At 40.7% G+C, this 25,904-nt stretch overlaps 1 protein-coding gene across 4 annotated transcripts in view; it reads left to right on the top strand.

The window, feature by feature from the left end:
* Positions 1–25,904, top strand: part of DCAF5 (DDB1 and CUL4 associated factor 5) — a 100,894-nt gene that overhangs the window by 59,626 nt on the left and 15,364 nt on the right. For all 4 annotated transcript variants that reach the window (XM_028124241.2, XM_028124318.2, XM_028124115.2 and 1 more), the window contains one exon: positions 12,085–12,151. In XM_028124241.2, the coding sequence (XP_027980042.2) occupies positions 12,085–12,151 (67 nt within the window). The remainder of the gene's footprint in view (positions 1–12,084; positions 12,152–25,904) is intronic.

Raw genomic sequence — 25,904 nt, forward strand, 5'->3', positions numbered from 1 at the left:
ATTTTTTTTTAACCAGCCTACCTTCTAGTCTTAAATTATGGTAAGGAATCTTGCAGTTGGGGCACCTGGGTGCCTCAGTCAGTTAAGCGTCTGCCTTCAGCTCAGGTCATGATCTTGGGGTTCTGGGATTGAGCCCCGCATCGGGCTCCCTGCTCAGTGGGGAGTCTGCTGCTCCTTCTCCCTTCGCCTGTCTCTTCCGCTTATGCTTTCTGTCTCTGAAATAAATAAAACCTTAAAAAAAAAAAAATCTTGCGGTAAAATAGCACTCCTTCCTCTGGAGGCTGCCTGAATCCAAGGGCTCTCCTCCTTGCTATCACCATCATGCTTGGATTTTTTGTTTTTCCTTTTCTCCCTGAAGCCTGACTGGGTACATTCTGTCTCCCAAGTTTCACACTCCCCTCTGCATACTCAGTGAGCCAGTCTCTTAACAGGGTTAAAAAAGAAGGCCAATTTTCCACCTGCTTGCTCTTCTGGCACACACTTGGAAGGCAGCACTCAGCTTTTGTTCCCTTTCTCTCACAATTCCTTAAATGGTTCTTGCCCTAGATTGTGACAGTCCAGCAGAGCTCAGGCTTCTGGGAAGTAAGTCTTTCAGGCTAACAGGTATATGTAGCCTGGAAATTGGACAGTGTGGTTTTTTTTTTTTTTTTTTAGATTTTTTTAATTTATTTGTCAGAGAGCGCATGTGCGCGCATGAGAGCAAGCACACAGGCAGAGGGAGAAGCAGGCTCGATCCCAGGACCCCGGGATCATGACCTGAGCCGAAGGTAGATGCTTAACCCACTGAGCCACCCAGGCGTCCTTGGTGTGGTAGTTTTTAAATCTTCTTTTGCTTTAGTCTTACCTAAAGCCTGGCCTTGTAAGTTCCTACCTCTTGCTGAAAATGGGATGGGGAAGGAAAGGGAAAGTATGATAACGTTTTTTCGAAAGGGCTGAGCATTCGAGTGTCTGAGTACTGGGATCACTTACACAGGTCTTTCTTTTAAACTTGGTAGATGGCAGGGCCCCCAAAATCATGAGAATGAAATCATCCTAACTTATCCCCTGGAGAGAAGAGCTGACTTGTTCCCTGTGAGTTCAACAAAATGGCCTTGAATACGTGGCCTGGCCCCAGACATTACATCATCACTCAGCCTTTCTGTGCTGACGTTATATGGGTATAGCAGAGGTGCTGGCATTCACCAGTAAGTGTGCTCCGGGCCAGTGAAGCACGCAAAGTTATAACTTTGCTCTTTTTATAACTCTATGTAGCCCAGCTTAAGCTCCCTGGGGGCATGGCATGCCATATGTTCTCCTTTATCTGAAATAAAGGCACACTCTTGGAGTCCATCCTTTGACTTGCTTTGTGACTTGAGGCTAATATTTTCTTCTCCTCATCTTTCTTTTCTGTCTTGTATATTTTTAGCCCTTTAGCTTCTGAAGCACTTTCATTTCATGTTGAATCCTCCCAGTGACAGATTTCACCCCAATGCAAAGCTGAAGCCTACAGTGTTTGAAACCGCAGATGTCTTCGGTCACAGAAGGAAGACTAGACTCAGTCTCTGGCTTGTGATCGTGCTCTCTTCTCTTCCTCATAGACATGCCGCCTGCTGGGTTCTACAGAGCAAGTGTCGGTAGCATCTGCCCTGGGCTAATGAGGAAGAGGAATTCCTTGTTGTATATATTATTTAGGTGAATTATTTAGAGGCTTTTATTTTATAGAGAGAATGTAGCATGAAAATAACTTATTAAATCAGCCATGTCTAACTCTCTTTGAATCCTGAACCTTTTTGAAAATCTAAAAGCTATGAACACTTATTTCAGGAAAATGTACATATGCACATCATTTTGCATATAAAATTGAAGAGTTTGTGGAATTCCTGAAACCTAGAGGTTTCGGGTGTTAGAAATCCTGAATTAAGATTTTACACATGGAGGGCACCTGGGTGGCTCAGTTGGTTAAGCGACTGCCTTCGGCTCAGGTCATGATCCCAGAGTCCTGGGATCGAGTCCCGCATCAGGCTCCCGGCTCAGCAGGGAACCTGCTTCTCCCTCTGACCCTCTCCCCTCTCATGCTGTTTCTCTCTCTCTCTCACTCTCTCTAATAAATAAATAAATAAATAAAATCTTAAAAAAAAAGATTTTACCCATGGATTAGATCTTTTAGTCCATTTACTGATGCAGTTTTAGAGCTTAGAAAGCTTAAAAGGTTCTGGAGTATAGTAGGCCTGCTATATATGGTCTGGTTTATAAGTGTTTAGCTGAGAAAGGAACACAGGTGAGCTGATTTCTTCTTAGGAACAAAAGGAATTGATGTGATCTGGTGACACAACATGACACTTTTCCTTTAATGTATAGTTCCTGGCTCGGAGGCTGGACTCTACTAGGAAATTGCCGGTAGGTATTCATGAAGGAAACAAAGTATAACCTTTCCGGCTCTACCTGCCCTATCTTCCTTAGAGATTTGCCTCTTTTTCGGGTGTCTTATAACTTTGGAGCAAAAGGAAAGTAATGTTTCTTCCTCTGAGTGGTTGGAGACCCCTGCTTGAATGAAGAGTGTAAATACTCATATGCAGACTGAAATGAGTGATGCCCTCTCTCCCCTGCGCAGGCCCCACATACAGCAGCGGAGGGCCACAGAGGAGAGATCAGTGCTGAAGGCCATTGGGTTGATTGCTGGCATCTTGCCCAGCTTTCCAAAAGAGTTTTGCCAAATAAAAATTATCTTTAAGTAATGCAGGCTACTTTGTTACGAGGAGCTATTGGAGATTTAGAGCATTTTTACATTTCTTCCCTACTGATTATTTGACTATTATTGGCTGTCTTTATGGAACGTTTCTTTATTAATAGAATTTTTCCTGCTTGGTTATTTTAATAAACCAAAGAATTCCAGGAGCCTAATGGAGCTGAAATGGCAAGTGGTCCAAAGAAGCAAGAGTCATATAACTTCACATGAGCGAAAATAGTGGTAGTCTTATGGGTATGCATATTTGTGGTTTTTTGTTGGGAGCCAAGGGAATTCTATTTCTGCTACCACAAATAAGATAAAGTAAACCTATGGCTTTGGCCATTTCCAAAGCAAAATTGCCCTGATTGCTTTGGATGGCATTTGTGGCAGGTACTGGGTGTAAATGATATGAATATTATATACCAGTTGCAAACCTTTTTCTGGAAATGGTCTTTGAAAGAGCACATCACGAAATTGTTCAATTACATTTTTTTCCCCTTTCTGGCAAAAGGTCAGGGAGAAGTAAGATTTAAATATCAGTCTCTCTGCTGTTACTAATCTAGGCTAGAAGAGCCATCTGGTTTTTCTATCCTAGTCAATACAGTTAATTAGACAGGCATGCCATTTACTAGAGACTAATTAATCAATTACTATGGAAGGAGCCTTGGAGAAAACTGTAAGTTGATCAGTACTCAATGAATAGTAACTGATTGATATGTTCCCTTTATCAACAAATGCTTGGAAATATGCCATGCTGTGCAAACACACAGGCACACACACATAAGTATATATACACTTAGAAGTGGAGCAGAAAGAGATTTCTCTGTTAGCAAAAGGCCTGTTAAGACATTAATGGGTTATTCTTGAAGCATATCAGGTGATGGCCTGTCCCTCCTGCTGTCTAGAACATTTTCCTCTTTTTAATATGGATTTTGGGTGGGAAGAAGAGGGCAGTTTCTGTTTATGTTTCTAAGCCTGGTGAGGCCTTAGGAATATTGTTGGTAGGGTTATCTGTAACACGTTTAAATAAAGGTATTAGGGAAAGAAAAATAATTGCTTTGCTAGAAGATGGCTAATAAATTTGGGTTTGGTTTCTTTTTTGCTTGTGTTTTTCTTCCTTGTTTTTTTCTTCTATTTTCTTCTAAGAAGCTTCTAAATAGTAGGCAGTTTTGCTGTGGCAGGCCAGGCCATGCTTAGATTCCTCTTTGAACCTTCAGGTTATTGAAAATTTCTTGTGACTTGGGTGACTTTTATAAAGGTGGTCTCTATATTTAGAGGCATGGACTTCTCTGGGTATTCAGCTAACAAAATGCCTTTGCAAATAGAAAAAGGTCTTTCTCAGAGCTTGTGTAATTGGAGAATGCTAAGAGATGAAAGGGGCAGGAGTTCCTGGAGGGGATGCTGGGCACTGCAGCAGCCTACCAGAGAGTAGGAAGTGTTAGGTGAATGGCTGTTTTCCATAAAGGTTAATGGATTGACAAGGATATGTGGGCAAATGAGACAGTGACAGAGTACGAATGCAGTCATCTTTTTTCATGTTGATGGGGTGGTTCCTTCTTAAAATCTATTGAGAAGAACAGCTGTTGAGTCTCTGTGCTTGACCAAGTTAATATTCCATACTGACAGTGGATTAAATAAAATGCACTGGCCTCAGGTTAACTCTGCTTAGAACAACTATGCTGCATCAAGATGAGTAACTATAGAATGAATGAACAGTGAGATGGGTCAGAGTGTGGCCAGCCTTTAACCTTTGTGGCCAGCTGGGAAGGATTGTGGATGATATGAATCCACACAACTTAATGTTCATTTTTGCAGTGGTGTCACCCATCTTACTCACAAAGCCAAATTAAAATTAAGTACGTCTCCCACTCTCTGATCTGAACTAGCCTGTGGGTCTCCCACTCCCTCCTCCCCCCCAACAATCTAGAGCATTTTGGGAAATGGGGCTTTAATTGCCTAGATAATAGACTATCTAAAATATCTTTCTCCTTCTTTGGAGCCCTGCCCTATTCATCTCAGGATAGAAGATAAAAAATTCGTATGAAGTGAGTTTTTAATTTGTCATTTACCCCCCACACTGTTTAGAATAAAGTCAAAGAAAAGACCTAAGAGAAGGTAATTCTTTATATTCATGTCACAGTTGGCCATAAACTTAATATCACTTTGTTTAGTTTTGGCTTTTCTAGAACTGAACAGCAATCTTTTTTTTTTTCATGGTGGTGTTTTAAACATGAATTTTGCTTGTGAAGTCCTCTATCATAAAAGGGAGTAAAAATGTTAATGTGGGAATTTGGGGCAAACATTTTTTCTGTTACGTTTCTATAGCTTACTTACTTTTAAAGGGTTATCTGCTGCTGAACCATTCTGTTATCTAGGGCAGAAGTCTTTACTCCAGGTCAGCCTCAGATTCAACACCAGATTCCCTGGGTAAAAATATGCAGAGACTATTTGAAATTAGATCTCAACATAAAAGGGAAAAGAAAGAGAGAGAAACCTGTACCTTCAGTTTCACCACTTGAGGTGAAGTTCAATTTTCTGGTTAATTTAAATAATTACCGTGTTTCTAAATTTGGATATAGTTATGCAGTTTGGGTTTCTTTTGGTAGTGATTGGTCTTTGTTCTCTTGCTCATTTTTCCTTGCATCCCACAGCAAATATTTAAATACCTGTGAGAAGGCCGGTCAAGACTAGCAGTGCCCCAATTGTCCTCTTGAGCACTATCTATTAGCAGGGGCTCAGTCGGAGGCTCCAACCTGACTCTAGGAGGAGATGGGCCCTTCCAATACACCCTTAGAAGAGGGGAACATTTACAACTGCTCTGCTGATGTTAAACGTATCTCTGCACTCAGCCTGCTTGAAATAATCTGTGTTTTTGCAAAGCTTAAAAAAAAAAAAAAAAAAAGAAAGAGCTCTTTTGGCTATCTTATATTTTAAATTAGCCCAGAACTCTGTCCCCTCTCCTGGAGTACTCTTTTCCCAGATAGTCATACAACTTGTTCCCTCATTTGAGCTCTGCTCAAAATGCCATGTTATCAGAGAGGCCTTATGTGATCAGTCTATGTAAAACAGAAACAGGCAACCCCCAGCACCCTATATATGTCCTAATCTCTTATTTATTTTTTCTTTATAATACTTATCACCCTCAGACACACATATATATTCTTAACTTTTTTCCCTCTACCCACTGTCCTCTCACATTACAAGTGCATGTAATTTTTTCTCTCCCCACCCAGTAAAATATAAGAAGCTTCATGAGGGCAGGGACAGCATCTTTTTTTAATCAATTCTGTATTTCTTTCCTTGGAACAGTGCCCAACACATAGTAGACATTGGATAAATATTTGTTTAATGAATAAAGGATGAACTCATTTTTATTTCAGTCTCCCACAGTCAGCAGTATCCCAGACAGCCAACTTTTAACGCTGGAAGGGGCCCAGCAGACAACCATGAAATGCCATAAATGAATTCCAGGGCAGTTTTGTGATTCCATTGTGTGTGAACACTTAAACGGTCTGACTAGACGGCAGTGGGTCAAGACCCCCGCCTTGGAAATCATCCCAAGCTGTTCCCTTGTGATGGTTCCAAGAGGAAGAGAGGGTCAGGAATTGCCCTTATCCCTGAGGGGAAGCCTGTACATTATATGCATTTTCTACATATTTTAGGAGCTGTCATATTAAATTCCAAAGGCCTTTACTCTGTGGGAGTTTTCTCCCTTCTAAGGCAGTCTTCTGAGTCAGCATTCTGTCTGGGAGTCCCCTTTTACCTTTTCATGACTTTCCCTGCTGAAGAGCTGAGCAAATAGGAAAGTGCTGATCCTTCACTATGAAATAGTAAACCTTTGATAAGCCAAGCCTGTCTCACTTTTTTTTCCACTTTTTTTTAATACTTATTTTTTGTTTGTTTAGTTTGTGAAAGGTATGGGGGGCAGGATGGCAGGAATTCTATATGAAGTTTTATAGCCTCTTTTAAACATAGAGCATGAAATGAGATGTTGAGTAATAAAGTATATATTATATATACAAATAATTAGTGGATAGTTCTCTGTGTTCTGTCTCCCCATGTGTCTTATTTTGGGTTCAAGTTTCAGGTACACATGGTTAATTTGGAAATGCAAGAAGTACTAGAGGATTGGGGGAGTAAGTAGGGAAAGGAAGGGTGATTTAGTGAGCTAGCAACAACTGCGGGCAATTGGAGCTTGATCCTGAGAGGAGAGAGTATTGAGCACACACTTCAGAGTTATTCCACCTGGGAACAAGAAAGCTGGAATATTGATACACCAACTGCCATCAGTCATTGGCTGAATGCTGCTTCCAAGAAGTGTTCATTCACCAGAGCAGCCTGCAGTCTCCTAGGCTTTGGTTTCGATACTGGCAGTTGGCAACGAGGTCGAGTATATGAAGCAGTAAGGCTTGAGGGATATGAGCAGGGTATCAAGGACTGAGCTATGCCATGCTTCCTGTTTCTGCTGAAACAGCATCCATTACTTTCCCTTTGCCCCTTCCTTTCACCTTTTCCACGTCTTTACCCAAGGTCAGCTCAGTGCTCCACTCTATCTTGCTTTGCCTCTTTGTGAATCACCAGGCATCTTGTCATAATGGCACCTAGCAATTTCTGCTTCCTGGCACAGTAGTTGTGTACCTACATGTGTCTTTTCTACCTTAAGCTCCTTGGGACCCCAGGTGTTACCTTACATGTCTTCGTGAGTCCCAGAGTACCTGGCACATAAGTGCTTGGTTAGTAGAGGAAAGCCCTTGGGTTCCTGAATTCCAGCTTCCTAACTTCCTATGAGGAAGGTATCATAAACTATAGGGCGTTACTGGAAGAATCCTAAAGTCAGGGCAGTGAGGATTCACTTTTTCTTTTTTTCTTCTTGTTTTAAGGAAACTTTAAAAAGGTGTATACTTTAGTAGTATTAAGTATATTCACATCATAATGTAACCATCTCCACCATCCATCTCCAGAAGTTTTTCATCTTCCCAAACTGAAACTCCATACCCATTAAATAGCACCTCCTCATTCCTCCCTCCTCCCAGTCCTTGGCAACTGCCATTCTACTTTCTGTCTCTATGAATGTGACTACTCTAGATACCTCATAAGTGGAATCATACAGTATTTGTCTTTTTGTGATTGGCTTATTTCACTTAGCATGTTCAAGATTCATCCATGTTGTAGCACAAGTCAGAATTGCCTTCCTTTTAAAGGCTCACTAACATTTCATTTTATGTATATACCACATTTTTTTTTAAAGATTTTATTTATTTATTCATGAGAGACAGAGAGAGAGAGAGAGAGAGAGAGAGAGAGAGAGAGAGAAGCAGGCTCCCCACTGAGCAGGGAGCCCGATGCGGGACTTGATCCCAGGACCCTGGGATCATGACCTGAGCCGAAGGCAGACGCTTAACCATCTGAGCCACCCAGGCGCCCCTATACCACATTTTTTTAAATACATTCATCTGTTGATAGACACTTGGGTTGCTTCTACCTCTTGACTAGTGTGATAATGCTGCTATAAACATAGGTGTACAAATATCTCTTACAGATCCTCTTTTCAATTCTTTTGGATATTTACCTAGAAGTGGAATTGCTGGATCATGTGGTAATTTTATTTTCAATTTTTTGAGGAACTATTTGCTGGGTTTTTTTGATATGAGCCATCCTAATAAGTGTGAGATAGTATCTTATTGTAGTTTTGATATGCATTTCCCTAATGATTAGTGATGTTGAGCATCTTTTCATGTGTTTATTGGCCATTTGTGTATGACCATTACATATTTTTTTCTTTGGAGAAATGTCTATTCAAGTCATTTGCCCATTTTAAAAATCAAGTTGTTTTTTGATGTTGTTAAGGAAACTTTTCAATTGAAGTCTTATGGGATTAGTCTTTGGGTTTCCTTGTCTTGAGCATATTTATGTAGTGACTTGTCAAGTAACCATGAGCCAGCAGCTTAGAGACTTTTAGCTCTGATCTGATTTCCCCCATTCCTTTTCAGAGGAAGCATAGAATCTTAGAATTAAATGAGCTTCAGAGAGTGTCTTAGTCTATTATGACTGCTATAACAAAATAGCGCAGACTGGGTATCTTATAAATTACAATAATTTCTTTCTCACAGTTCTGGAAGCTGAAAGTCCAAGATGAGGGTACCAGCATGGTTGGGTTCTGGTGAAGGCCATCTTCCAAGTTGCAGACTGTGGACTTCTCTCTGTGTCCTCACGGAGCGGAAGGCACCTGGGGACCTCTGTTGAGTCTCTTATTAAGACTGCTAATTCTGTTCATGAAGGCTCTACCCTATGACCTAATCACCTCCCAAAGGCCCCACCTCCTGATACCATCACATTGGGCATTAGGATTTCAACATGTATATTTGGTGGGGAATACAAACATTCAGACAATAACAGCAACCAGATGAGAAAATTGGACCCATTTCTTTTTCCACTGTGCCCTGGGCTAAATCACCTAACCCCTGTGGATAACATTTTCTTTATCTTTAAATATGTCTTTCTTTGCCTCCTCTCTCATGTTCCTACAAGTATTTTGAAGACTGGGGAATTGATTTTTAATTATTATAAAGTATTTACATTAGGCATGAAGTTGTGTGTAAGTTGAACTTAACAGTTTTTGGAATAGTTCACGGTGACATTTTTAAGTAAAAAGTTTTCTCTAGAAAACTGTAGGCCCTGGTAGTCTGGATGGCTCAGTTAAGTGTCCAACTCCTGATTTCGGCTCAAGTCATGATCTCAGGGTTGTGAGATCGGGCCCCACGTTAGGCTCTGCGCTGGGCGTGCGGCCTGCTTAAGATTCTCTCTCTGTTTGCCCCTCCCTTCCTCGCCTCTCAAAAAAAAAAAAGAAGAAAACTGTAGACCTTTCTTTTTCTAGGGAAATAAGGAGATAACATCAAAAGGAAGTAGTGCTGACTTCAACTTAAAGTAATACACTTTTGTTAATCTTTGCAAATAAATGAGCTGTCGGGGTTGGTGATTTGTTGCTGTTAGACAGTGTTAGGCAATGCTTTTATAAGTCCTAATTAGAATCAGTCTGGCTCAGTGTTCTATTTGAGATCAAGTAGTTTGAAGCTGCCACATAAAGGGGATTGCTTATGTCCCTAGCACTAACTCATGGCTGGATTGGCGATGGCTTCCTGTTCAAAGATGTCGGTTGATAGCAGAGACATTCAGGATGCTTATACTTGCAAAAAAGATCTCTGGGAAGCTCCTAATTTTTTGTTCTGCATTAGAAGGTTTTTTTGAAAAATTGAGATAAAATATATGTAACATAGCAATCACTGTGGAGACTGTATGGAGGCTCCTGGAAAAATTAAAAATAGAACTACCATATGATTCAGTAATTCCATTACTGGGTATTTGCCCAAAGAAAACGAAAACACTAATCTGAAAAGATATGTGCACGCCTGTGGTTTTTGCAGCATTGTTTACTGAGGTAGCCAAGCTATGGAAGCAACCCAAGTGTGCATCAAGAGGTGAATGGATTAAGAAGATGTGGTGTATATATATATATATGGAATATGAGTCAGCCATAAAAAAAAAATGAGATCTTGCCATTTGCAACAGTGTGGATGAACCTAGAGGGTATTATGTTAAGTGAAATAAGTCAGAGAAAGACAAATATCATATCGTTTCACTTATGTATGTAATCTAAATACCAAAGCAAACAAAACCCAGATATGGACTTATAAATACAGAGAACAAATTGGTGGTTGCCAGAGGGAAGGGGGTTGGGGAGATGGGTGAAATAGGTGAAGGGGATTAAAAGGCACAAACTTCCAGTTATAAATAAGTCACGGAGATGCAAAGCATAGCATAGGGATTATAGTCAATAATACTGTGATGGTGTATGGTGACAGATGGTAACTACACTTATTGGGTGAGCATTGAATAATGTGTAGAAATGTCAAATCATTATGTTGTACACCTGAAACTAACGTAGCATTGTATGTCAACTATGCTTCAATAATAAAAATCTTCAAACAATGAATCATGGAACACTACATCAAGAACTAATGATGTAATGTATGGTGATTAACATAACAATAAAAAATTTAAAAAAATAAAAATCTTAAGTATATGTATATACACATACATACACATAACAAAACTTTTCATTATAATCATTTTTAAGTGTGCTGTTCTGTGGCATTAACTACATTCAGATTGTTGTATAACCATCACCACCATCCATTTACAGAACTTTTTCATCCTCCTAAACTGAAACTCCATACCCATTAAGCAGCAGCTCCCCAGTCCTTCTCCGCCCCCCGCCCCGGCCCCAGTCCTTGGCAAGTACCATTCTGCCTTCTGTCTCTATGAATTTGACTACCCTAGGCACCTCATATAAGTTGAACCATACAATATTTGTCTTTTTGTATCTGGCTTATTTCATTTAGCATAATGCATTCAGGATTCATCCATATTGTAACACGGGTCAGAATTTCCTTTTTAAGGCTGAATAATAGTCCGTTGTATGTATATACCACATTTTATTTATCCATTCATCCATTGATGGACATTTAGATTATATCCACATTTGGCTATTGTAAGCATTCTTTTATGAACATTGGTGTACAGATAGCTCAAGTTCCTGCTTGCAGTTTTTTGACATATACCTACGAGTGGAATTGCTGGGTTATACGGTAGTTCTATGTTTAACTTTTTGAGGAAACTCCATACTGTATTCCGTAGTGGTTGCATCATTATATATTCTCACCAGTGATGCACAGGGATTCAGTTTCACCACATCCTTGCCAACACTTGTTTTCTGTTTTGTTATGTTTTTGTTTTTTTGGTATTAGCCATCCCAATGACTGTGAAATGTTATCTCATTGTGATTTTGATTTTTTTTTTTTAAGATTTTATTTATTTGACAGAGAGAGACAGTGAGAGAGGGAACACAAGCAGGGGGAGTGGGAGAGGGAGAAGCAGGCTTCCCGTAGAGCAGGGCTTCTGATGCAGGACTCAATCCCAGGACCCTGGGATCATGACCCGAGCCGAAGGCAGATGCTTAACGACTGAGCCACCCAGGCGCCCCATGATTTTGATTTTCATTTCCCTAATGATTAGTGATGCTGAGCATCTTTACATGTGCTTATTAGGCATTTATATATTTTCTTTAGAGAAATGTCTAAGTCCTTTACCCATTTTTGAATTAGGTTGTTTGGTTTTTGTTGCTGAATTTTAGCCAATGGACCTTTTAATTGGCAAATACTTTAAAGGAGGGTATTTTCTGTGCATGGTGCCTTATGAATATATGTCCATTTGTCTCATTTATTTTAAAAAATCTTTATATAATAGGAAGATAGATGTAGATATTTTATCAATCTATCAAGATATAAATAATAAATATGTATTTTTTTTTATCCCAACAGTATATCCTTTCAGGCTCTGATGACTTTAACCTGTACATGTGGAGAATTCCTGCAGATCCAGAAGCAGGTGAGTATATCCGTAGTATGAACCTACTGCTAATGTTGGCTCTATTGACCTTTGGCATGTTGTACCCCTGAAAGGACTGATTTGTAGAAATAGAGGATGATATTTCTCTTTTAATGTAGTAAGTGTATCAGAAAAATGACCAAGGGAAATTTAAACATAAAAATTAGAAGCCAGATTTCACTGTAACCTTCATACAGACCCTTATTGATATAGTGATGCTCAGATTTCTTTCTCCTAAGAATTTTTCTTTAGACTTCATAGATCTCCATTATGTCCATTTTCCTCTCTCCTGTTTCATACCTGGAATATTTTTATCTTGCTTTTCCTTTTTATCCATCTGCAGATTCTTGTTTATTTTTTTATTTTTATTTTTTTAAATATATTTGAAGGTTCTTTTTTTTTTATTAGATTTTATTTATTTCTTTGACAGAGAGAGACACAGCGAGAGAGGGAACACAAGCAGGGGGAGTGGGAGAGGGAGAAGCAGGCCTCCCGCCGAGCAGGGAGCCCGATGTGGGGCTCGATCCCAGGACCCTGGGATCATAACCTGGGCCGAAGGCAGACGCTGAACGACTGAGCCACCCAGGCGCCCCTCTTGTTTATTTTTCTACAAAGAGTTATTAGGGTCTCTTCCTTTCCTTTGGCCTCCCTGATGATGTTAACTAAAGGGAAACTTTCTTTATTGATGGACAAGTTTACTCCTTGGGGTTTGGCTGACCCCAGATACCAAAGAAATTAGGAAGAAATAGTTCAGCATTTTCTCTAGATGTATTCTGAAAAATGCCTGCAGCTTTCCATAAATTTGGATCTAGGCCATCAGCTTTCAAACAGCGTGGATCATTCTTCATTCTTGATAATAGTGTCTTCACGTGCTCAGTAGAGTCTCACACTGGTTGCTTCCTACTGGTAGAAAAATGTCTATTTTTTATTCTCAGGACAGCTCAATATACCATCTGCTCCAGGTGATACATGGCATCAAACTGGAAAATGGCCATTAGGAAAGTAATAGAGGACTGTGCCAAGTGTATTACATAAAATTCGTCTAGTGCTCAGTGTTTAGGGAAGTTGTTGGCTTGCCTGTTGCTGAATTAACAATATTTGTTACCAAACATCTGCCTTTCAAAACTTGTTGAGGCCCACTTTTGATGTAACTATCCTATTTCTGTGGTCTGGTTACTAAACAATTTTCAAAAGGCCTTTTTCCCCTTCTGGAATTTGGAAAGCATGAGTGAAGCAGCTTACCTATGAAGCCCAACCAGATGGGACAGCAGCGGTCTAGCTGAACAAAAGTGGTATTTTAGCACTAGACTATTACGTTTCCTACCCCCTAATCTTATAGACTGATTATCTGAGAATTAATCCTTGGGCTTAATTTTATCTTCTACCTGATCTTAAAAAGCTTTTAATTATTAAGTCAATTTGATTTTTAAAATAGAAAGTGGATAACCCCCTTCCCCTGGGGCTGTTCTCTGGAATCTTTTTCATGTTTGTATAAAGAGAGAATAGGGAAGAATTAGCAATAGTATTATAGATTTTTTTCCTCTCCCAGCTTATTTTTGTACTGATTTAAGGTATGGCCCACTGTGGGCTGACTTTTTAAGTATAGATGACTGTGCAGTCTTTGGGTTGGCAGGGAGCTGATAGCTGATTTAGGATTCCAATATTTTTTTAAAAATTTTTTAAAGATTGTATTTATTTATTTAATTGACAGACAGAGAGAGAGAGACAGCGAGAAAGGGAACACAAGCAGGGGGAGTGGGAAAGGGAGAAGCAGGCTTCCCGCCGAGCAGGGAGCCCAATGCAGGGCTCAGTCCCAGGACCCTGGGATCATGACCTGAGCTGAAGGCAGTCGCTTAACCAACTGAGCCACCCAGGCACCCCTTAGGATTCCAATATTAAAACTGGGAAATGGACACCCAGACTTTCCAAGGGTTTTCTATGCACAGCTGCTTTAAAGGAACTCCAGTTCTAGATTCTCAAATTCTGTATGTATTCTTTCATAAAATCAGTGTTCCTAAGAAAGTACCCATTCTCCTTTCCCACTTCCCCTTTACCTTTCTTCCACTTTAGAAAACAAAAACAAAAAACCCCCGGAAAACCAAAAATACTCCATAAATTTCTGACCATTTGAACCCTAGCATATGGTGCATTGCTGTGAGGTATAAAAACCTCCAAGGTGCCAAAAAATTGGGGGGGGGATAGGTAATGCGGAAATATTATTTCAAGGAGGAAAAAAGAACGATGTAAAATTTCTATTAAAAAAGGACTTGTAGGACTTCAGATCCCACAGAGGATGCAGTGGGTGGCTCCCACTGCAGTAACTACAATGTGGTTACATCACAAAAACCATAAAGGTGTCAGAGAGCTGTGGTAACAAAGTGTGCTAGAAGAACTCAAGTTCTGAAGACGGAAGAGCCCCTCTAGCCCGCTCGGAGGTGCAGACCATCGTCTGTTCTAGGGGCTTCTGCATGGAGGCTGCAGATTGGGTTGCCACAGCTGGGGTCAGAAGAAATCAGAATTTGCAGTGGCCACATGGGTTGATTGGACAGAGCAGAATCTAGAGGTGCCCCAACCACATGACCAGTCTTCCCTGTAGGACATTTGCTAAGTGCTGGGGTTGTCCTGGGAGCTATGGGACTGGGCTGGAGAGGCAGAATGCAGGTCCCACGTTAACACAGCGTTTTGGAGACAAAACCCCCCCGCCCCCCCCCGTGGGAGGGGTCTGCTCCATGGAGCTTTTGCCAGATTTTGAACCTGCCCAGGGGAAGAAGGATAAAGAACTAAGCTTAAAATCTCCAAGGGACAGAACATTCAGAGCAGAGGACAACAGAGACTTGTCAGACTCCACTGAAAGCCCAAGAAGTGGGACGCCTGACTGACTCAGTCTGTAGAGCACACAATGCTTGATCTTAGGGTTGTGAGTTCAAGCCCCACATTGGGCATAGAGATTGATTAAAAAAAAAAAAAAAAGCCTAAGAGGCTTACAGTCAAGGATGGGCTGGACCAGGAAGGCTGAGTGAACTATCCTGTAATTTCCTGGTGCTTAGGACACAGACCCCACTTAGAGAAAGGCACCTGCAACAAGCACCCTCCAGGTCTTAACTTTGAGACATCTGAAACCAGTAGACATATTCCTACTAAAGAAGCAACCCAGCGCTGACCTAGTTCCTTCTGATTAGTTTGAGGATGGTCAACCCCTTTATGTTCTCAAGAGTAGAATGGGTAAATGCCATATGGAGGAAATCAGCTTTAGTCTCTGTGTTAGCTAGGGCTGCAATAACAAAATCCCACAAAATGGGTGACTTAAACAACAAAATTGTATCTTCTCACAGTTCTGGAGCTTAGAAATACAAGAACAAGGTGCTGGCAAGTTTGATTTCTCCTGAGGCCTCTCTTGGCTTGCAAATGACCCTCTTCTCTCTGTGTGCTCACATGACCTTTTCTCTGTGCACACACATCACTGGTGTCCCTTCTTCTTATGAGGACACCAGTCTCATTGGATTATTACTTCATTTAACCTTAATTACTTCCTTAAAGGTCCTGTCTCCAAATACAGTCACATTGGGAATTAGGAATGTTTTGGGGGAGACAATTCAGTCCATAGCGGTCTCTATGGTTCTTTTATATTCTGTGTCTAGCATATGATAACAAATACTGAGGCATGAAAATGTGGCTAGTAATCAAGAGTGAAAAAAATAATCAATAGAAGCCAACCCACAATATTATCCATATATTGAAGTTAACAGAGCTAAGGACTTCAAATATTACAAATATAATAAAGAAAATAGAAAAAAAGATGGAGAATTTCAGTGGAGAATTGGAATCTATTTAGAAAACAATCACGTAGACATTCTAAAACTGAAAACTATATCTAAAACTAAATTTATTTGGTGGGTATAACCTACAGTGAATGGACAGGCTTGGTGAATAGAAGGCAGGTCAATAAAAGCTATCAAAGGACAATGTGAACAGAGAATGGAAAGAGCAGAACAGTGTAAGAGATAAGTAGAGCGCAGATGATCTAGCATATATGAAATTGAAGTCCCAGGAGGGTAAGAAAGAGAAAATAAAGCAGAAGCAATATATGAGGAGACAATAGCTAAAAGAATTTCCTAAAACAAATGAAATAGACTAATTCTCAGATTCAAGAAACTCTGTAACCACAAACAGGATAAATATAATACACCTAGGCACATCATACGTCAAACTATTAGAGACAAAAGATAATGAGAAAAAGCCCAAAAGCAGCCTGAGAAAATACACAAATCATCTATAATGAGCAAACAATAAGATGGCCAAATTATGGAAGCCAGAATATAATAGAATGATATCTCTAAGGTGCTTAGAAAATTAAAACCTGCCAACCTAGAATTCTATATCCAGCGAAAATATCTACCAAAAATGTAGGTTTAATAAAGACACTTTTAAAAAAAATTATAGAATTTTAATGCAATCACTCAGCAGCCCTCAATGAATTAATACATCTAAATACTGAGTAGTGACAGGTGCCAACATCTTAAAAAGAAAGGCAATTAGACATTATGTGCCTCCTGATAAAAAGAACACAATACTACTGATAGGCTTGCCAAATAAAACAACTCTGAATAAAACCTCAGGATCCATCTTTCAGTTGCAGGAAGCACAGAGGACAGAGGAGTATATTGTACTACATTGTGAGCATACAGTCCACGAAACCCAGACTTCAGAAACAATAGGTCAAAGGGCCCATTTTCTCCAATAAATGCATTCTAATGAAAAAAGGAAAGGATGGACAGGAGGAAGGCTATTGTTCAAGAAATGTAAAAGACGTATTAAATAAAAACCAGGCAGAACTGTTTAGGAATGTACACTTGGATAAATAAAATTATTAAAGATGCAGAGAGGTGATAATATAGAGATCAGGATAATAGTTGATTTCAGGGGAGGAAAAGGGTTGTAATTGGAATGACGCACATGGGACATGAAAATGGCCAGAAAAAAATTCCATTTTTTGACTTGGATGTCGGTTTTAAGGGGTGTTTACCTTAAAAAACTATTAAGCTCCACTTTTTGTGCTGTTTTCTGTATCTTTTTAAAATTCCTCAATGAAGAAAAAAATTAGTACATAATTATGGGTCAAAGAATAAATCACAATAGAAATACAATTTTCTCAACTAAATAAAGATGAAAACATGACATCCTGGCATTCATCCCATGGATACTACATGGGTATTTGGCTATAAAATTTTCTCTTCACCCCCACAATAATTTTTTTCTTGAGTTATAACTTACATATATTAAAGTACACTTTTATTGAGGAATAACTTAAACCTATGCCAGGATGTGCTTGTTGCTCCAGGGTAACTCCAGTGATTAGAAAGTTCTTCCATACGTCTTACTCTGTTTCCCGGTAGTTGAGTGCTGGCTTATTGAGAGTGTCCCCTTCTAGATCCTCTCCAGAGATAGCATCCTCCTCCCTAAACCTTCAGTTTAGCAATTCCTCAAAGAAATGGTGTTAGTTTCTTTGCTGAACTGATTTCTGTCCTCCGGATTTGTTCTACCTTTGTTTAAGGATTAACTAAATAAGCTCATCAGATGTAGCCTGGCTAGACCAGAGAAGATCTTGGCTTCTTGATATTAAGTGTGCTACAGGGTGTTTCAGGAAGTATACTCAGGATCACATAAGCTGTTCTTGGAGGCCACAGAACCCATGATCTGCTCATACTTGGAGTTGACTAGGAGCCCCCATGGTTTCCACATGGGCTGTGGTTAGTCCTAGATCCCCATCTTTTACTTGATGCTTGGGTTTCTTTGTACACAAGACAAGAACAGGACCTTATGATTATCTTTCTTGTTAGATTCCCTAACTGGTAATTGAGGGGTTTGTTTGCTCTGTATTACCCTTCAACATTACATCATCAGCCTATCACAATAAGTCTGTCTCTTTGATCATCATCTTGTTCTGCATGTAACTAGCACCTTTTTGGATTATTTTTCATAAACCTTGGTTCATTTGGGGAATTCAGCCTTCCTTCCACTCTTCTGACAACCCACCCACATTCTTTTCTTTTCCCTTGTTCATATATCTTTCCTTTTTCTTTCTGTTCTTTTTATTCTTTTTTATAACTTCCACTATTTTTATAATTAAGTACTTCCTGTTACCAAAATAATACAGGTACATAATTTTTAAATCAAATTAATATATTACAAAACTTATTTTTTAAAAATGCGACAGTTCCTTTCTCTTCCTGTAATTCAGGCTATCTTTGAATTTTCAGTTTTGGACATTCTCTGTTGACTTTCTTGAAATCAGCTGCCTTTCCAGAATGGGAATGTTTGATCTAGTATCTGGAGGGTATTTGCCTGGCAGTTGAGCCATGATTCTAAGAGCCAAATAGAGGTGTGAATTTCACAGATCTGGGCACAGATTTTTGTTTAATCCCACCCTCCACTGCACCTGGTGTCTCCAGTCTAGAACCTCTTTAGGTCAACTTCAGCTGCAACCCCTAGGTCTCTGCCTGTGTGGGGAATGGGCAGCTTCCTGGCCATATGTGCTCAGAGGAGGAGCACAATGGCATGACTGCTCTTTATACAGGCTTTTAACTCCTCCTGGTTTTGGCCCTACCCTTAAACCTGGCTTCAGGGATATTTAGCACCTCTCATCTTTATATGTAACTTCTCTATATTTAAATGTTGGCTATTAATTCATAATTTTAAAAATAAAAATCAGCAATGTTCGGCAAGCCAAACATATGAGGACTAGATGCGACCCTTGGGTTCTAGCTTTGAATGCTTAGATGATGAAAACTCTGTGGGGAAATTCCTACTCTAATCTACCGCCTCTTTGATTTAAACAAAATATGGGACGAGGCTGAGCTCGCTCTCTCAGTGCATGCCTGCGTGCCAGTTGCACAGAGATACTAAGGCAGGCTAATGTGGGGAAGCTGCCTTGCTGTTCTATGCCTTCATGGTCCGATGGGCCATCAGCATTTATTGCATACCTGCTGTGTGCTTCACAGTACATACGAAATGCTGAAAGAACTACATGGAGAGCAGTCCTGAACGTGAGCCAAAAGCAAGGATAGCCTTTTCTCCTCCACTCTCCTGTTCAGAAAGACCAAAAGTCACAGGGGAACTCCAGTTCTAAACTCCAAATGAATACATTCATTATATAAACAGTATGGACTTAGCAAATTGGTTAAATAATTTGCGTAGGGCTTTACAGTAGGCTGAGGAAATCATTTTGAGATGTGAGACCTAATAACCACCATAAAACTTGCTAGATTAGGCAAGATTAGGCTCAGTTTTTTAGTTGGTGTCAAATAATAACTCATTTTCTAAAAACCTCTCTAAAAATTAAAGGAATAGTGGCACCTGGGTGGCTCAGTCGTTAAGTGTCTGCCTTCGGCTCAGGTCATGATCCCAGGGTCCTGGGATCGAGCCTCACATCCGGCTCCCTGCTCAGCGGGAAGCCTGCTTCTCCCTCTCCCACTCCCCCTGCTTGTGTTCCCTCTCTCTCTGTGTCTCTCTCTCTCTAATAAATAAATAAAATCTTTAAAAAAAATAAAATAAAAATTAAAGGAATAGAACTGGGAATTTTGCTGTGGCAAAGTAAAAGCCCATCAGAATGTTTTACACCTCTGAAGTATGTAGGAAGAGCATCTGTTTTAATGCGGTGATTCTGAAGATAAACAGACCAGCAGTTATGTATAGAGCCAGTGTGGTATATTGGAAAGAGCATTAGGCTTAAAATCATACCTGGATTCAAGTCCAGTGCTGCCACTGACTAGCTGATTGAGTGATTCTAGGCAGGTTATGTAACAGCAGTTCTCTGAGCTTTAGTTTCTTCTGTAAAAATTCTCCCCCTCCCAATGTGCCTCATATCATGAAATGACTTAACAGTCTCGGAAGCTTTCTAAAAAATGTGTGTTTTCAAATGTAAGACACTGTTACTGCTGTGTATAGTAAGATCAGCGTCCACAGAGCCATAATTTGCAAAGCATTTGCTCCCTAGTAACTTAGGTATGAAACTAATGAATTTGGCAACATGTGGTGGAGGTGGGTGTCTCTGGAAAATCTTCATATAATCTTCTCCTTCCCTTTCCCCTAATTGTTGTTGGAAAGGACTTTAGGGTTTTTATAGATAAGACTTGCTTCCCTTGAGATATACTTCTATGCTAAGACCTTACTATTTATGGAAAGAAACATAATGTAATAGAGTTGGGAGGCCTGCATTTAAACTCCTGATCCATTTGTCTTCTAGTTTCGGCTTTGGAAAAATTGTTTAATCTGCCAAACTTATTTCTTCATCTGTAAAACAAGAACATTAGCAATATAAACAATACAACCATAGTAATAATATCTACTTTCTTAGGGATATTGTTGAGGGTATTCAGTAGCTACTCTACAATGATTGTTATTCCTCATGAAGAAAGCTTTCTCCCTTTTAACTTTTCTCAGAAAAACTTAACAGTCCAAGGCATTGTCTTCCTCTGGTGCCCTCAGGAATGGCTGTTTGAGTTGTTGTGACATCAAAGCTGCTCTTGATTCATCAGTAGTTAAAGAGGGGGAATGTTCGGTGACAGATGTTTCCCTGAATAGAGGGGGAAACACACACTTTCACTGCCCAGTGAAATTAAATTAAATTAAATCAGGGTAGTGAGGGGAGCCTGGGTGGCTCAGTTGGTTAAGCGTCTGCCTTCAGCTCAGGTCATGATCCCAGGGCCCTGGGATTGAGCCCCGCAACCACCCCCACTGCCAGCAGGCCAAGTGAGTAGGTGGGAGACAGCAATAAATGCATGTTCCCGGGCCTGCATATGTGTGTGTGTGTGTGCTCTGTCTCTCCTCTTTCTAGACATGCCTTCACTCTCAGTGGGTTAGGCCTAGGCATCTGCTTTTTTTCCTCCCTTGTGACTGGAAGAACAACTGTTTCTAATTGGTCACAAGTAGTTGGTTGCAAACACATGTGAGGTACAGATGATGAAAGAAGAACTAGTATAATTGACTTTTTTGTGCGGTTAAGCATTGCTGTCTGTGGAGTTCTTTGAGCTTTACTGACAGCATTGGCTGTCCCCATCTGACTTTTTTTTTTCTAACTCTTAGGTGGTTATGTGATCCCCAGGAAGCAGCCGCTGCTCTTTGTATTGTCACTACCCTGATTTAATTTTTTTAAGATTATTTATTTATTTATTTGACAGAGAGCACAATTGGGCAGAGCGGCAGAGGGAGAGGGGGAAGCAGGCTCCCCACTGAGCAGAGAAGAACACGATGTGGGGCTCAATCCCAGGGCCCTGGGATCATGACCTGAGCTGAAGGCAGACGCTTAACCAACTGAGCCACCCAGGTGCCCCTCACTACCCTGATTTAATTCTTATGGTTTGAGACTTAGAGACCCAGAGAATGTTCACATGGGACTTTTGGAATTACTGAGGTTATTTGGACAACTCTTTTAGATATAGCAAGGAAAAGAAGTAGTCCCTTGCCCCTCAGAGCAGTAACCTTTTAATTCTACCAGTGGTGTCAGGAATGGAATAGATTAATTGCCTCAACAGGTACCTGCCAAACCTCATTTTGTAGATAATAGCTTTAGCCTTCTCTTTCAAGCCTTGTTCCAGAGAAACTGATGAGGGGGTTTACTTCAATGTGTTCACTTACTGAGTATCCTAACGTAAGACATTATGCAAAGCCCTATGGGTGACTGAAAGAATAAACACTTTCTTGCCCTCAAAGAACTTCCAGTCTAAGAAATACAAGAAAATGGGATGTGTGTATGCATATGCTAAATTTAAAAGTGGGTTCCAGAGCCCATAGAAAAGGTAATTAAGGGAGGCTTAAAAAGAGGTTTTGGGGATCAGTAAAGTTTTCATGGAATTAGCATTTCAGAGGACTGTGAAGGATAGAGGTAGGATTTTAGCCCCTTTATTTCTCTGCTCTTACTATGGTAAAAATGCTGTGGAAGAAACATCCAAATTTGACAGAAGGAATCCACACGATGGATGATGGGGCACACTAATGGAGATTGAATTTTGTCCGGTATACTTATTCTATAGTCAAATACACTCACATCTTTTCATTCATGTGTCAAACACTCATTGAAAACCTGCTGCATGCGAGGCAGTGTTCTAGAGGCTTGGATGTATAGCAAAGGAGCAAAAGACCCTGCCATCATCGAGCTTACATTCTACCAACAGAAGCATACAATAAACAATAAACACAATAAATTATATTACATTTAAAAGGTTAGAAGTGCTATGGAGAAGGAAAAAATAGAGTGGAATAAGGGGATAGGAAGTAGTATTAGGGGGTCAGGGAAATGCCATTTTTTAGATAGGATGTTCGGTGAAGACCACATTTGAGCAAAACTTCAGAGTGGTGAGGGAGTTAGCCATGCAGAAATCTGGGGGAAGAACATTTTAGGTAGAACCTGTGCAAAGTTCTGAAGTGAGAATGTGCCTTGCGTGTTTGAGAAATAACAAGGAAATCAACGTGTTCAAGTAGAGTAAGGGCGGGGGGATAGGGGTAGGTGGGGCCCAAGGGATGTCTCTTGTAGGCTGTTACCATGGGCGAAACAGGGGAGCCATTAGAGAATTCTGAGCAGAGGAGGGACATGATCTAACTTATTTTAACAGCATCACTCTGGCTGCGGAGTTGAGGATAGATGGTGGGAGTGGGGCTGCCAAAGATAGGAATGAGGAGAACTAGTAGGAGTCTCCCGTATTACAGGCGAGTGGTGATGGTGGCTTGAACCGAGGTAATAGAGGTTTCAGGCTAGATGTATTTTGAAGGTAAATCCTGATCAGGATGTCCTGATAGATTTGACTGGGGCAGAGGAGGAGCAGGTAGAGTTTCAGAGGTCTCTTAAACATCCAGGTGAAAATAGATGTTGAACAGTTTGGATAATAGAGGTATGAAATTCTGGAGTTCAAGAGAAGTTCTGGACTAGAGATAAAAATTTGAGTTTTGGTTGCATATAGGTAGTATTTAAAGCCACAAGGCTGGATGAGGTCACCAAGCAAGTGAGTATTACTAGTCAAGAGAAGGGAAGCAAAGACTAAGCTCTAAGTCATTCCAGTGTTGAGTCAGGGAAAGGGGCGCCTGGGGGCTCAGGTCATGGTCCCAGGGTCCTGGGATCAAGCCCCACATGGGGCTCCCTGCTCCGCGGGAGGCCTGCTTCTCCCTCTGCCTCTCTCTTTCCTCTGCTTGTGTTCCCTCTCTCGCTGTCTGTCTCTCTGTGAAATAAATAAATAAAACCTTAAAAAAAAAGGGGGGGGGAGAGCAGCCAAAAAGGAAAGCAAGGAGTGACCAGTGAGGTAACAGAAAAACCGTGAGAGGGTGAGCCTAGGAAGGCAGTGAAGAAAGGGGGGGCAACTCTGTTGGATCTTGCTGATAGGTCAGATAAGTAGTGTGAGGACTGAGTTTAACCGTTGATTCTTTGGTGAGCATCACCAAGCCCAAGTCTTCCTGCTTAGGGAAGGACTGAGTAATTACAGAGATTTGATTTCCATTGTATCATTTGAGTAACCACTGTCGCCTTTTTCAACTTCTCTGCACCCCCACACCTACAGAGTGGTACCACCCCTACAGAGTGGTACTGCTTCTTTATATATTTGCTCATCATCTTGCCCTATTAATACATTCTGCATAATTTTGTTTGATATTCCAACCTAGAGCCTACCAGATAAGGTTCTCCCATGAAATGCTAAAAGCATTTCCTTTACCATAATCTGTCATTTTTACCTGAGTGTTGAGGGTTTTTTTGTTTTTGTGTTTTGTTTTTTAGGATTTTATTTATTTATTTGAGAGAGAGTGATTGTGAGAGAGCACAAGCAGGGAGGAGAGGGAGAAGCAGGCTCCCCGCTGAGCAGGGGGGAGCCCGATGTAGGGCTCAAATCCAGGACCCTGAGATCATGACCTGAGCCGCAGGCAGACGCTTAACTGACTGAGCCACCCGGGCACCCAAGGGGTTTTTTTCGTTTGTTTTGTTTTAAATACTATTAACAATGTTCTCTAGGGGCACCTGGCTGGCTCAGTCAGAAGAACATGCAACTCTTGATCCTAGGTTCGTGAGTTCAAGCCCCACGATGGGTGTAGAGATTACTAAAAAAAGAAGTTAAAACTTTAAGAAAAAACAGGAGCGCCTGGGTGGCCCAGTCGTTAAGCGTCTGCCTTCAGCTCAGGTCATGATCCCAGGGTCCTGGGATCGAGCCCCACATCGGGCTCTCTTCTCAGCTGGGAGCCTGCTTCTCCCTCTCCCACTCCCCCTGCTTGTGTTCCCTCTCTTGCTGTGTCTCTCTCTGTCAAATAAATAAAATCTTAAAAAAAAAAAAACTTTAAAAAATGAACAATGTTCTCCACTAATTTCAATTTAACAATCATTTGTTAAGTTCTTATATGCCCAACTTTGTTATTACTATCTTGGATACATCAGCATAAATCTTGGAAGATCAAGGATATTTACCCTCTTCATAATGGCCAGTACTATGTTGCTTGGAAATGCAAATTTATCTCCTGCCATCTTAATTTCTTATCTTCCATCAGCCCCTTCCAGTCATCTGGTCCCTCACTACCACTTTCACACTTCACCCTCCCTAATCTCAGTGTTACTCACCATTTCCCCATCCCATTCTCACAAACGTGTTTGTCCTACCCATTAATTAATGGAAGGGGGGGAAATCCAAAAACTCTGACAGGAAAATTAATACTGGTATTTTATACAGTTGATTGATTTGGGGTTGATTTGGGATTGATTTCATTACAAAATACCTAAGTGTCCTATGCTATAGCCCCAAGTGCCATTGAGGACCTCTTCCCAACATGATTGATAAGTTGCTCTTAGACTAAAGTATCGAGAAAACTTTACCAGGCTGTTTTTACTTTTTGAGCTGAAAGCATAGTCATTCTTGGAGGATTTTGTTGAAGCAAATAAAATTGACAAGGAACAAAAGTAACTAAAGTTGGGCGCCTGGGTGGCTCAGTTGGTTAAGCGGCTGCCTTCAGCTCAGGTCATGATCCTGAAGTCCCGGGATCGAGTCCCGCATCGGACTCCTTGCTCAGCAGGGAGTCTGCTTCTCCCCCTGACCCTCCCCCCTCTCATGCTCTCTCTCTCTCTCTATCTCATTCTCTCTCTCAAATAAATAAATAAAATCTTTAAAAAAAAAAATAACTAAAGTTGTCAAGAAATGGGAGTGGTGTCCAGTCCCTTGAAAGTCCTGAGGGGACAAATCTCTGGCTGAATGTTGTAGAAAAGGGAGCATAGGTAGGAAAGGGGAGGGAAATGAGGACTATACACTTAGCCCTTTGTCTTCTCTGGAGGGACACTTGGCCTTGGCATCTTGGAATGGTGTTTATTGGGGTTCTGAGTAAGGCTAGATGTATTTTGAGTCCCTTGTGTTTCCCTAGGTAGTGAATCAGTCACTGATACTGGAATCTTAAGAGATGGCCCACTCCTTTTCTAAGGTCTTGCAGTAGAATAGGTAAGGGGATTTATAGCCTTTTTCACCTCCCTTGCATCCCATCTGAACCAAAGGAAGGATGGAGAAACAGGAATTTTGGCCTTGACTTACAAAAAAACCCCAAAAAACTACAAAATGATGCCAATGTGTGGTGGGCCAGCCAGAGCAGATGGCTCAGAGAAATGAGCATTGGTTTGTACAGAAATGGATAAACAAATGACAGCTCAGGAACGAATAAGGTGTTGTTTTCCAGGTATGTGCTGTCTTAGTCATTGGTATCCATTATTAGTGATTAGGTCTTGACTCAGCTAGGTAACCATGGG

Source organism: Eumetopias jubatus, unplaced genomic scaffold, assembly GCF_037043125.1.
Source record: "Eumetopias jubatus isolate StellerSeaLion01/CBP00866 unplaced genomic scaffold, mEumJub1_p1.0 scaffold_7, whole genome shotgun sequence".
NCBI lineage: Eukaryota > Metazoa > Chordata > Mammalia > Carnivora > Otariidae > Eumetopias > Eumetopias jubatus.